At 42.2% G+C, this 13,182-nt stretch overlaps 2 protein-coding genes across 2 annotated transcripts; both read left to right on the top strand.

The window, feature by feature from the left end:
• The first annotated feature begins 1,364 nt into the window (after positions 1 to 1,364).
• On the top strand, positions 1,365 to 6,530 carry ppm1na (protein phosphatase, Mg2+/Mn2+ dependent, 1Na (putative)). The gene is made up of 6 exons (XM_053422931.1): positions 1,365 to 1,770; positions 2,813 to 3,384; positions 5,493 to 5,610; positions 5,701 to 5,815; positions 5,917 to 5,980; positions 6,498 to 6,530. The coding sequence occupies exons 1-6, from the start codon at positions 1,365 to 1,367 to the stop codon at positions 6,528 to 6,530; spliced, it is 1,308 nt and encodes a 435-aa protein (XP_053278906.1).
• Positions 6,531 to 9,377: 2,847 nt separating this feature from the next.
• si:dkey-202g17.3 (4F2 cell-surface antigen heavy chain) lies at positions 9,378 to 13,053 on the top strand. Its single transcript, XM_053422930.1, has 10 exons — positions 9,378 to 9,407; positions 9,500 to 9,866; positions 11,124 to 11,288; positions 11,376 to 11,458; positions 11,547 to 11,624; positions 11,701 to 11,759; positions 11,848 to 12,028; positions 12,255 to 12,362; positions 12,431 to 12,493; positions 12,646 to 13,053. The coding sequence occupies exons 1-10, from the start codon at positions 9,378 to 9,380 to the stop codon at positions 13,051 to 13,053; spliced, it is 1,542 nt and encodes a 513-aa protein (XP_053278905.1).
• The last annotated feature ends 129 nt before the right edge of the window (positions 13,054 to 13,182 follow it).

Here is a 13,182-nt window from a genome sequence, read left to right as displayed (position 1 = left end):
CAGCAACTATAACTGGATGGGAACCAAATTAGTGTAACACATATAGTCCTTAACGCTATTAAATCACAGTGGCTGCATGTAAACCAGGTCAGCGGCTCCAAATACACAGAAGTTAATGAGATAAGGACACGACACGCTGGGACCACAAGGGATCGACGAGTCACTGAACCAGTACAAGGTTTGAGCCAGTGTGTCGACACATGACACAACTATTAACTCAGAGAAATTACTTTTTATTCCTTCTTTTAACTATTCAATTAAAGCTTGCTTTTATGTTTATTTCTTCTAACAATTTTTTTTTAAATTAAGGCGATATGTGCATTTTAATTTTGCCCCTTTTATTCATATTATTTATTTTTCACATACAAAATCAGGCACCTAAAATGTTCATGTTGTTGTAAGGTGCAATAGTCTGACAAGTATTAAAGACACTTAAAGGGAAGAAAATGTTGATTTCGAGAATAAGGTCATAATATTTTTTTCATACAGTTATATTACGGGATATATATATCGCGCTAATTTCAGGCTACAAGTCATGGAGACATTAACATAAGTATCAGGACTTTGAAAATATTGTAAAAGAATATATAGTGTGTCTTTTCAGAAAGACACACAGCCACACAGACTTGGAGGATATACACAAGGGTGTGTGACAGGTTACTGTTGGTGATAATGTACTGTGGAAGGGGTTTTGTAGTTTTTCAAGAAGCAATGACATTGCTAATTAAAGGTTTGGACCCAGATATATATATATATATATATATATATATACACATGTCTATTTAGACTCCACTGACTGTGAGATACCTCTGTGTCTGTGTTGTGTAAAGTGTAGTGCTCATAATCCGTGTGCAGAGGCATGTCATGTAGGCCACCTTGAAGGCCATGTGATTATCAAGCAGTGTAGCACAGACCGGGGGACAATCAGAGAGAGAAAAGGGGAGGGGGGGGCAAAGCAGAGGGATAAATCTACAGAAATAGATGGACCAATAGAAGAGCAGGGCTGATACAGGAGGGCAACTACAGAGAAGGAGAGAGACACATAGTCAGAGAGCTGGACAGGGAAAGACGTTTGATCCTCTATTCTCAAAAACAGGACAGAGGACGGATTCTATGACTCCACAAGCAGGCTGAGGGAGGCAAAATGGCTCTGATCATATTAAACAGAAAAAACAGTTTAAAGTTTTTTTCATTTAACAGGTTTATTTTGAGCGTAAATTATCTTTGTTCACCTGCCGGAGTGACACAGCTTAACTGCTGAGCTGGACCTGCTGAGGAAAACGCAGGGCCGGAGGAGGGGCACCAGGAGGAGACGGGAGGCTGCCAGGTCCAGCAGGAAGCTTGAGCACAGGCTCCGCGGGGTGATGAGGACGGCCAGGCGGGCGAGCAATGTGGAGGTGCCCTCCTTCCTCCGGCATCTGGTCAAAGAGACCGAGAAGATGGTCACCTTCTTCTTCAAGGGAGGGATCAGGGAGGCCGGGTCTGGGGAGGAGGACAGTCTGGATGAGGAGGACTACATGCCGAGCCCGTACCTGGACCGTCCCAACCTGGAGAAGCATGTGTCGGAGGGGGGGTCGCAGTCTGGGATGAACTACGCTGTGGCGAGCATGCAGGGCTGGAGGGCTCAGATGGAGGACGCTCACACCTGCATGCCCCAGCTGAAGGGGGAGCTGACAGAGTGGGGCTACTTTGCTGTTTTTGACGGACATGCAGGGTCAAATGTGGCACAGTACTGCTCCAGGAACCTGCTGGATCACGTCCTGGCAACAGGTACAGTACAAGAAGTGACCAATGAGATCAGTGTAATTAATATGTAGCACTGAATGTTCTTTAGTTATTGGTTGTGAGGGAATCACATCTACCTCTTAAATACACAGAATCATCAAATGAATGAATTAAATGAAAGGCAGACAATGTTTTAACAATAAATAATGTATGTTGTGCTGCTAATAAGATTTTCGTGTACTATATTCAAAATGAAACAAATAATGACAGACTATAATGAATTTATGTAAAAAAATGTCTCTGCTTAAAGCACAGAAACAGACTTGAACCGTGAACAAGTCTGATTACGAAGTGATTCACAGAGTGATTAAGAAGGTTCAGAGGTCAAACAGGGCAGAGGTCAAACGGGGCGGGATCAGAACAGATCGTAGCTTCTGACGTTCAGTCAGACGTCAGGTTTCACACCTGACGTCTTGAGGAGTGAACTGAAAATCAATCTGTCCGTCCATCGTCTACGCTGCTCGTCCTTCTTAAGGATTGTGGGGAACCAATTCCGGGTTGCCATTTGGCGAGAGGAAGGGTTCACCCTGGACAGACATGGAATCAAAATTCAGATAAATATTTAAAAAAAAATCAACAATGACAAGTTCATGAAAAGCTTGATTAAACTCTTGATGCAGCTGCTAATCAAACACTTATTGTGTTTCATTGATAATTACATTTTAACTGTGGGTACTGTTCGGTTTCTCTATAATATTATGAGATCTCAACCTTTCTACGCTATATAAAGTGCCATGAAACATTGTGTGTTGTGATTTGGTGATTTTTAAATAAGCATGAATTAAAATTTAACGGATCGAATTAAGCACAAGTTTCTCGGTGCACTTTATAAAATCAGAGGCCTGTGTCGGCCGTGTTATTGAACTGAGCCACAGTTAATCCAACTTCTTTGCAGTGTTGGTTTCAGTTCTCTGACCCCAGCACAACACCTCTAAATTATATGTCATGTACGTTGACCACCTGACCAACATGGCGCCACCAGAAACTACAGCATGTGTGTAAAATCTTAAAACCAAATGGTCCACAGGTGGGGTTAAAGCAAGCGAGGACCCTGAGCAGGTGAAGGAGGGGATCCGGGAGGGCTTCCTGGACATCGATCGCCACATGCACAAACTGACTCGCCAGGACAACTGGGAACGAAGTGGCTCCACTGCGGCGGCCGTCATGATCTCACCGAGTTACATTTACTTTATCAACTGTGGGGACTCGCGCACTCTGCTCTGCCGCAGCGGCCGGGTGGTCTTCTACACGGAGGACCACAAGCCGTTCAATCCCAGGGAAAAGGAGCGCATCCAGAACGCCGGAGGCTCGGTGACCCTGCAGAGGGTCAATGGCTCGCTGGCCGTTTCCAGGTCACTGGGGGACTTTGACTTCAAGGAGGTGGACTGGAGGCCGCAGACTGAGCAGCTCGTGTCGCCGGAGCCGGAGGTGTACGAGCTAGAGAGGACGCCTGAAGACGAGTTCCTAATCCTGGCATGTGACGGTGTGTGGGACGCCATCGGCAATGAGGAATTGTGTGCCTTTGTGCGCAGCCGTCTGCAGGTGTGCGATGACCTGAGAGAGATTTGTACTCAAGTGCTTGACCTCTGCCTTTACAAGGTGAGACATGGGACACAGACCGCTAATAACATAAGGTGCATGGATAAGAATTAAAAACAATCTGACATTTGTAAATTAATTAACCACACATGGGGTTTCACTCAGATTTGGTTTGTAAACGTTGCACCAGGAAAAAAGGAAAAGACTGAAAACAAACTGGAAAACCGTGCAAATGGTTGAGGAATGAAAAAAATCCAACGGAAACATGATTTACCACAGTTCAGCATAAAGGCAACTAAATGAGTTTCATCATTACCATTAGTGAGCATGGATATACATTCTAGATCAAATTCTATACTTCTGTTCCCTTTCCCGGTTGAAATGAGCGATTTAAAACGTTCACCTTTTCAATCAATTAAGACAAATAATCAGTAAATTGTCAACTACTGCCCAACTACTAATTATAAGAAAGGTGGTGAAAGCAGGGGGGAAATATATTAAATATCTAAATTGTATCTTCAGATTAAAACAGAAAAAAATATATCCCCCCCAGTGAATACTTTGGGAATATACTTAAATATTTGAAACCGAACTCTGATTCTTATTTCTCACATTCTAAATTGAGCTGCTTACTTCCTGTGCACGTGTTTTCATGTCTTAGCTCAGCAGAGCTCCCTCTGTTTTCTCATTGGACTGTGCTGTAGGAGACAGGGTTACAGCAGGTGGGGTCATGAATGGGAAGCTTTACATTAAGGAGGGAGAGTAGAGGGCTGGGTCTCAGTGAGGAGGAATTACACTGAGGTTGTTATGCAAGTGTTTTCTCTCCTGTCTTCGTAATGCTTGTTAGGAACCGTCTGTCTATAAATAAGTGTATTAAAGCATCCAGGGTCACGGAGTGGGAGGGAGGTGCAGCTACACATTGCTCGGATTAGGACTGAGTGTGCTCCTTACACACAGCAGCTCAGAGGTGTTATCCTGGCTGCTATGCATTTCACCTAAAAGGCTTAAAGCACCTGCTGGAAGACTGCATGTCCCAGTACATGATGAACATCTCTGTTTGCATCTCGGATGTTATGCTCAATGGAGGGATTGCTTTAAGAAGGGATTTAAAAGTAGAACCAGATGCAGCACTACTCATGTCCGCTGGTAGTCATTAGGGATGGGGGAAAAAATCGATTTAGATACGAATCGCGATTCTAATGAAAAAACAAATATATATATATTTATTGGTTTTATACGGGGGGGGGGGGGGGGGGGGGCGATATATGGGGGGGAGGAGTAACCTAACCCCAGAGCATGTTGACAAGCTCTTGTTTTTGCACAAGAAACTAAACATATCCAAGCACTAGCTTTGCATAGCCTGCATGCAAACAACAGTGAAGCATAGCCTACTTTTTGTTTATTTCAAAGTTTATATTTTAAGTAAACTTTTATTCTATTTAATTTACCTTTTATTTATTGTTTAAAAGTAGCCCAAGTGGCAAACATTTCTTAATATGTCAGTTTGTGAGCAGTTGACAGGGACTATACAATAATAGGGCACATTTTTATTTATTTTCTCTATTGGCTGCCCGGCAGTCATTAAATTAAAGTAACTTTTTAAAATAAAACTTGTAAAGCTCTAAGTGAATTTAACTGTGTTGTATTTGGAGGTATGATTCAACTGTTTTCCATGGTCCAGCATTTAAAAAAAAGAAAAATCACAAGAAATCGTAATATCGAATCGCAATACCTACAGAATCGCAGTACATATCGTATCACCACCGAAGTATCGTGATTGTATCGTATCGGGAGGTCCCTGCCGATTCCCGCCCCTAATAGTCATTCCAAAGTTTGGGGGCTCATGGCGGAGTCATAGGGAGTCAATCCTTGATATACACAGTTATACTGATTTAAGATAGAAGCAGAATTTGAATGTAATAACTGGTTGGGAGCAGAAAATGTAAACTTTTTATATTTAAACATATATGATGTGCAATTTATACCCTAAATATATAAAGAAAGTAAGGGTAGTGAAGTGAGGGAACAAGGTCAATATCTGCCTCTGAGGTGTAGTACAGTAAAGGTCTACAGCAGCATGAAATGGAAAACAAAAAAAAACGTATAAATACTCTCAATACTTTCTATTAAAAGCTGTTGGACTGATGATCCTGTGTCTCCCTCCTCAGGGCAGCTTGGACAACATGAGCATCATCATCATCTGTTTCCCCGGCGCCCCCAAAGTGTCACAAGAGGCACTGCAGCAGGAGGCAGCGCTGGAGCAACAGATCGATGTGAAAGTGGGAGGTGAGTTATTTCAAACCTCCAGCACAAAACACACGAACTCTCTGTTATCTCCCTATACTCATATATTGTTATGACTATCTCCCTTCACAGAAATTATCCAGATGATGAGGTCAAGAGATGAGGACCCTGACCTTCTTTATGTGATCAAATTCCTGACTGCGGAAGAGATGCCAGGACTTCCACCAGGAGGCGGCATCACCAGCAAGTGAGTCTTATCCATCACCCCCTAAATAACACAGATGATTTATCATGGATAAATAAAGGGGAACCCTTTGTAATGTGCTACCACTGATTCTTTCTTTGCAGACGAGAATGTATTATTGCTGCGTATCAGAAACATATCATGACTGTTAGACCCCAGGAACTTATGGTAAGATACACTTCATTCAGTCACCATATGATAATAATAATAATAATAATTTACAGTTTGATAACAGTTTTGAGGGATGGATATCTCGTGAAAACGACAATTATCATTATAAAAACTGAACAGTAAATTGATCAATTGATTTATCGCTTAGGTTATTGTTCAAACTAAATTAATGACATCTTAACAAGTTCTAGCTTCTTAGGAATAAAGATTTGCAGTGTTATAATCTTGAAACTCACTGTTTTCAAATTTGTGAAAAATGTGTTCAACATATTTAGAATGAAGCAAAGCAACAAATCAACACATTTGAGGAGCCGGAAGAAGAAATATTTAACATTCTTGTAAAATCTCTAAACTTTGTAAAACTACTACCTCTTTTAAACTTGAACTAACATTAAGTTGCACCCATACTTCATTAAACATACATTCTACTTCTTGTTACATCCTCCTCAAACATGAAGTTATATGAAGAAAGCACTGCAGCTACATTGCGTCTTGTTGTCTTGTGATATTTCAGGACATCGAAGGATCGGAGGAGGACTCAAGCTAAAGCTGTTACCGTGAAAACAGACTCACCACCGGCTTCACCATCTCCCCGGAGACCAGTTTAGACACCATGTTCATTTTAGATGAGCAGTAAGCAAAGGAAAAGTCTTCATGTCATATATTCTCTTTGAGTTTTTGCTTTCTGGTGAATAAAGTCTAACTTAAGTGAAAAACCTGCTGTTGTTGTGTTTGATAATATTTTACTCTTGCAGTAAGACACTGTTGGATATGTATGACACAAGGCCGCTCATTGACATTACTGTGTGATACTGTACACAACATGCAAACACCAAAATAGAATTACAAAAATAACTTGGACTTCATGTGAATCATAGTCTCGTGATGGAACTCAGGGTCTCCCAGTGAACATTTAGTTTGCACGACGCTGCCAAGGGGCAAAGGTGACCTGGACCACAATGACGTGTTACTGAAACATGAACGTTTGCCCTGGGAGAAAAACGACAGAGGAAGAGACACAAAATGACACAAAATGATGCACATAGGGCTGGAGAGGGAGATACAGGGGGGGGGGGGGGGGGGGGTCAGAGAGAGAGACTAAGGGGAAAAGGAAGAGTCATTCCCAGGAATTAGGACCCACAGCTCATTACACGTGCACGTTAGAGTGGACGTGTGATGTGCTGCATTAGCATGCGAGTTAAACGCTGTTCCCCTACAGATCTCTTCAGCCTTATGAAGCCCACTGACACGTTTGTCCCACTATTATTAATATAAAATAATAGATAGATCTTGTGTATAAAAGGAATCCATCACCAGTGGGTTTGGTCATGAATCTTGCTGTTTTCAACATTAGTTTTTTGATATTTAGAGCCACTTATTTTGAATATAAAATACAAGTTGTGAAATGCATAGTGGCTCCTCTGTTAATTAATTCCACAAGTATAAGAGTAACTGTAAAATGGCTGTTCTGAGATTAAGTTTATCATCATTAAAAATACTTACAAATGTATTTTTGGGAAATAATTTCAGCTCTTGATAAAGCAGATTTCCGTAGGTTTTCTTATGAAATAGATAAATTGTGGTTTTTCTAAAAAAGGCAATAGCTCACAATCTTGATCTCTCTTCTTTTGGACACGTCTCGAAATATAAAGGCTTTCGTTAAATCTGCACGTTTCTATTTGAATGCAAGAGTCTGCACCAAAATATGACTTAAATGCAAACTTCAAACACGTGCAAGCAAACACATCACTGTCAATACAGTCTAAAGTCAAATGAGGGTCTTTAGGGGGCTCTCGTCATGTGTTCTTCAGAATGTGTTGCCAGTGTATAGTGAGGCTCAGCACCTCTGTATCAACTCTCTGAGCAGAGCATTTATTGGACAGTGTCCTTCTCACCTCCACGAGTCAGACCACTAAAATATTCAACGGAGACAGAGCTGCTCTGTAAACGCTTGTGGACCGAGTCAAAGAAGAAGTGGAGACGGAAAAGAAGAAGAAAAAAGGACGAGCGGCGAAGACAAGAAAAAGTAAGTCTGTCTTTGGGAGGAATTTAGATGAGCAAGCAACCTGTCAGCTGTTTAGTGGTCACTGCTGGTCAGACGGCCCCTAAACTTAAAAACTGCTGTGGGTTGAAAACCTTTTAAAACCTGTAAACCTTTTATAGGAACTTTAGTAACAGAAATATATTTGCTTTGATTGATTGATGGAGGCATTTTCATCTAATGTTTTGTGAGTCTAATGTGCTGACACATCCAAATCTAGACTTTGACTTAATTTAAGTGCTGCACCGACAGGGTCTTTTATACAGGAGCCTAATACAATGAAAGTAATCAGTATTAAAGTATAAAGAAATATTAAAACACACACTAGAGGCCGATGCAAGCATTTTACAGACATATCAGAGATGATGGCTTTTATGGGTTAGGGCATTTAATCTTTTAAAGGTCGATTATTGATGTGTATTTTATATTTGATTTGCTTTTTACATATTCATATCTACATGTATATACACAGGGGCTTCACAGAGGTGTTGCACCTGATCTCTCAGTTTGGGGGTCACAGCCTCTAATCTTCCTACTACCACTGGGATCACATTGCATTTCATCCTCCACATATGTTCTATCTGTTCTTTCAGCCCTTGTTACCTCTCAATCTTCTCATGCTCATTTTCCCTGATGTTACTATCCACTGGGATTTCCACATCTATCACTAATATATATATATATATATATATATATATATATATACATATGTAAAGTGTGGGTTTAATGTGGGGTAGTTGGATCACTCTTAATCTAAAGGAACAACAGGATGGAGACGGATCACTTTCCTCTTCTTCCAACTTCTCATCTTCATCAGCAACAAACACTTCCTGCTTCTCAATCTCATGTCACTGAACTAACCAATAAGAAGGCAGAAAGGCCTCAGACTCAGGTGAATGTGGAAGAAATACAGAGGCAGTTTGAACACATACTGTTCTTATTATGTAAATATTTAAATATGTAAATAATGATTCTGTAAACATAAATATGTAAATAACTTCCTGGTAAAAATTATAAAAAGAGCATTTTAGTAAATTTACAAACATGAGTGAACTTAACTTTCAAGTTGTATATATTATTGTGAAAATTATACTGAGAAGTTTAATATAATACAAGAGGCTCCTCTCATTCTCTTTGTACGGTATTTCTATCTGAAAGATACTGACGTCACTTTCAGGCTTAACCTGAGATAAATTAGCCAATCAGTGGCCAATATGAGGCTGTCAGCTGACCTGAATCGTTTCAGACGCCAGGTGTCGTAACCACGAGTGTGAAGCTGCTCATGGCTGATGTGCTCAGTGAGGGGAGCGGCAGCAGGTAACATCTGTAAACCATAGACTGTCTGCTGTAAACATGGAGCACCCAGAGGAGACAGACATCCTGGTATACACTCACACACACAACACAAACACACACTCACTCACGCTTCCACAAAGTCACCTAAATCCGTCTCACCTCTCGTGTCTCACCTGCAGACGGACAGGATGCCGCTGGACGCCGGAGACACAGGGTACGGCAGCGTGGTGGGCCCCGGCCTGTCGGGCGGTGTGGGCGGCTCGGAGGCGGCGCCGCTGCTCATCCCGGAGCCGGAGCCGGCGGTGCGGTGGCAGCCGCTGAGCAAGGCGGAGCTGGAGGCCGTAGCAGGAGGCCCGTGGTGGAGGAGGCTGCGCTGCTACCTGGTGTTACTGTTCTGGATGGCCTGGCTCGCCATGCTGGCCACCTCCATCGCCATCATTGTGACGAGTCCCCGGCCCGTGGCCACTCCGCTGCGGTGGTGGCAGAAGTGTCTGTTCCACCAGCTGCAGCCCAACATGGAGGCGGAGGGGTCAGGGGGCATCAACGGTGAGGAGACCAGGCCTAAAAAACACAAACTTTATTTACCATTAACAAAAACGTTTCAAGAGGTCAATACAAAGACAGGATATGACACCACACACGAATATATAAAATATATACATAGTTTGGTTTAGCTTTAATTCAGACTTGTATATTTATTAAAAGAAATAATAAAATGTATAACTTTTTAAACCCAATCCATTAGTCCAATCTAATATTTAGACCTTTAACATTTAGACTTTTGTTCAAGTGTCTCCAACAACACGATTACTCTTTTGAGTTAGTTAATTGAAAAAAAAGTTTATATATTATCTAAATCTCTTTCTAATTTACTTTAAAAAATCACTAAAATGGTGGGCTTGCATTCATCAATATGGATCTTTATATTAACTATTTTGCCACAATTTGAGGAAACATTTTAATCATAAAAAAATATTTTAGATTTTACTTTTGCTTTAGCTCCAAGCTGCTCCATTTCTTACATATTGAAGATTCAATAGGTTTGTCTGGCCTGGCGTGTTGGAGGCATGTCGATTTCTCCAGATAAACAGTATGTTACATTCATGCAGTGTCTTTTCAGAAAAACTTTATAGGCTGCAAGATACGTTTGTTTTAACCATTCTTGTAAACTTTAGCTAGAAAAATAATTGGAGAATACTTAATTTTCTGTTTTGCAATCTGTAAATTTGATCCCAAATCTTTGGCTTCAATTTTGGAGTTTTCAAGGTTTTTTGAGGCCTAGTGAGAATTCCCCAATTCCGTTTGCTCTGTAACGTTGCCAGTTTATAAACACTTATTAGTGGAGAGCCCCACTGACCTCGTAAGACAACATTCATTCTGGCAGAAATTGGTATTTTCACAACAGCCAAACCAGTTCCCGATAACTGTAAGAAAACTTACTTCAGGGCCAAAGTCTTTCACACTTCAGATGGACCAGTCAGCAGAAGATCCCTATCACACAGAAAAGTGATCTCTTTCCACAGAATTGCAACAAATGATTAAAGAGATTACAAAAGCACTGATTTGTAAGAGGTAATGACCCTGCTTGTGTTTCTTGACATCAGATCTGCAGAACTGTGTGCGTGTGAATGTTTGCTTATAAGGTTGGCCGTGTGATACGCTGGGGACCCGCGGGATGTTTCTCGCCCAATGTCAGCAGGGATTGGCTCCAGCCCCCCCCCATGACCCTTAACAGATGAGCGATATAGATAATTGAATGGATACGTGTATTATCACTAACTTTGTAATGTCTTCTGTCTCAAGCACTGTGTGAGCAGCTTCCTTACTTCAAGTCCCTGGGTATAGGGGCTCTAATCCTGGAGGGCCTGTTCCGTAAAGAGCCGTCTCCTTTAAACGTCACTGCGAGCGGTGGAAGTTTAGGGACCTTGCCTCAGATCCAACATCTGCTCGCAGAGAGCAACAAAGCAGGTGAGCAAAGTGACTGCCTGCGTATGTCCACTCCTGAGGTTTTTCCTGCCTGATTTGATGATTCGTGTTTTTATACTGGATTTGCAGGTCTCAAAGTGGTGTTAGATTTCTGTAAACTGGATCTATATGCAGCAGGAAATAAACCAACAAACCTCTCAGCCCCAGTCGAGGTGAAACCCACTCTCGGCTCAGGTTACTATTCATGTGAAGTCCTCAGATATGCTCGATTTCTCAAACATGACCTTATTATTTCCACAGAATTCACTGCAGTTCTGGTTGGAGCAGGGTGTGGCAGGATTTGCCATCTGTGATACAGATGCAGCATATTCGGAAAAGGTCGACTGATGGTTGATTAACGTTTTTGAATTTCCATTTAAGCAGCAGCATTTCCAATAAAATATTGACCTTTCAGATCCTGCTGAAGTGGAGAGGTCTCTTCAGGGAGTTTAGCACTCAGGAGGAGGAGGAGAGGTATTGTGTGTGTGTGTGTGTGCGTGCAGATGTGGACCGATGTGTTGTCCTTAAATGACGAGGTCATTGAAAGTGTGCGTCTCTTCAGGATTGTGGTGGTGAAACAAACGCAAGTCTTCCTGCCAGCTCTTAGAAACACGACACTGGTTGATGTGGTCATGAGGTCAATTCTGCCATCGTCACCACAGCCCCTGTCTGCACAGGAAGTAGCCAACGCTATAGAGACACACCTGCTAACGAGAGAACAGGATACATGGCCGAGCTGGACAGTAAGAGACATGCACTCTACAGTCAGTGGGCAGTTAATTAGGTACACCTAGCTGAAACTAATGCAGTACCATATAAGAATACAACAGTCTTAACGTTGAACTGCCTGTGACAAACTTATGACAGTTTTGTGATCGTCTTTATCGTTATAGTTTTAACTGAATCACATATATAATTCCATTGTCCTTTTGGTTTAGACATAGTGTTATTATTTAACTGTTTCTGCAGATCGGAGGAGAAGCGCCTCATGAGCTAAAGAAATTACTCCTGGTGTTGATGATGACTCTGCCAGGATCTCCCACAATCCAGTATGATGAGGACATCGACCAAATACAGGTAAACAAACAGACCAACAAACGCCATTTTAAAAGTTGCTGATACCAAATAAAAGCTTTCTGCCACAGAATGCGTCTCTGAACATTGGCTCATCACACGGACAGAAGAATGAACCATCAGACACCCATGCAGTGAGTAATAAAACATGCATTCCCTCTACAAATACCTCCTAGGTCTTATCCGCTGTGACTTGTTAAACAAATGAGTCATGGAAAGCTGCACTTGGAGAAACAAAGGATCCCTTGAGTTAATATTTAACTTTCTGACACCATCCCTCTCTCAGGACAAGGAGAAGGCAAGGCGTGCAGCCGTGGCTCTTTTCACTTCCCTCAGTAACTCCAGAGCCAGAGAGGAAGCTCTTCTGTACGGCAGCTTCACCTTCCTCCCCTTCAACACTTCCACCAACTCTTCCTCCTCATCCTCCTCCAACTCCACTCTCTCCTCTCCTTCATCCCCCACCAACCTGGCCTTCCTGCGATCCTGGGGCTGCGTCCACTTCCTCGTTCTGCTCAACCTCGGGCCGGAGATCCACGCTCTGGATCCGGCCTGGGCCCCGAGTCTGCCCGAGGCCGGAGTGTTTGTGTCCAGCACAGGAATGGACCGCCTGGGGTCGATGTCGCTCTCCACGCTGGAACTGCAGCCCCACGAGGCCATCGTCATCAAACTGTTTGAAACAGGAAGTTACTCGTAAATCTCTGTCAGATATGTGGAGATATCGGTGCTGCAAATAAAATATTGAACTTGTATTCTGTGTTTTGCATTATTTCTTATTTTCACAGCATAGGTCCAATTTGTGCTGACCAGTTTGTGTGGCACAGTA

Source organism: Pleuronectes platessa, chromosome 5 (genome assembly GCF_947347685.1).
Source record: "Pleuronectes platessa chromosome 5, fPlePla1.1, whole genome shotgun sequence".
Lineage (NCBI taxonomy): Eukaryota > Metazoa > Chordata > Actinopteri > Pleuronectiformes > Pleuronectidae > Pleuronectes > Pleuronectes platessa.
The sequence above is the reverse complement of the archived record's forward strand: the minus strand, read 5'-3'. Positions and strand labels throughout refer to the sequence as shown.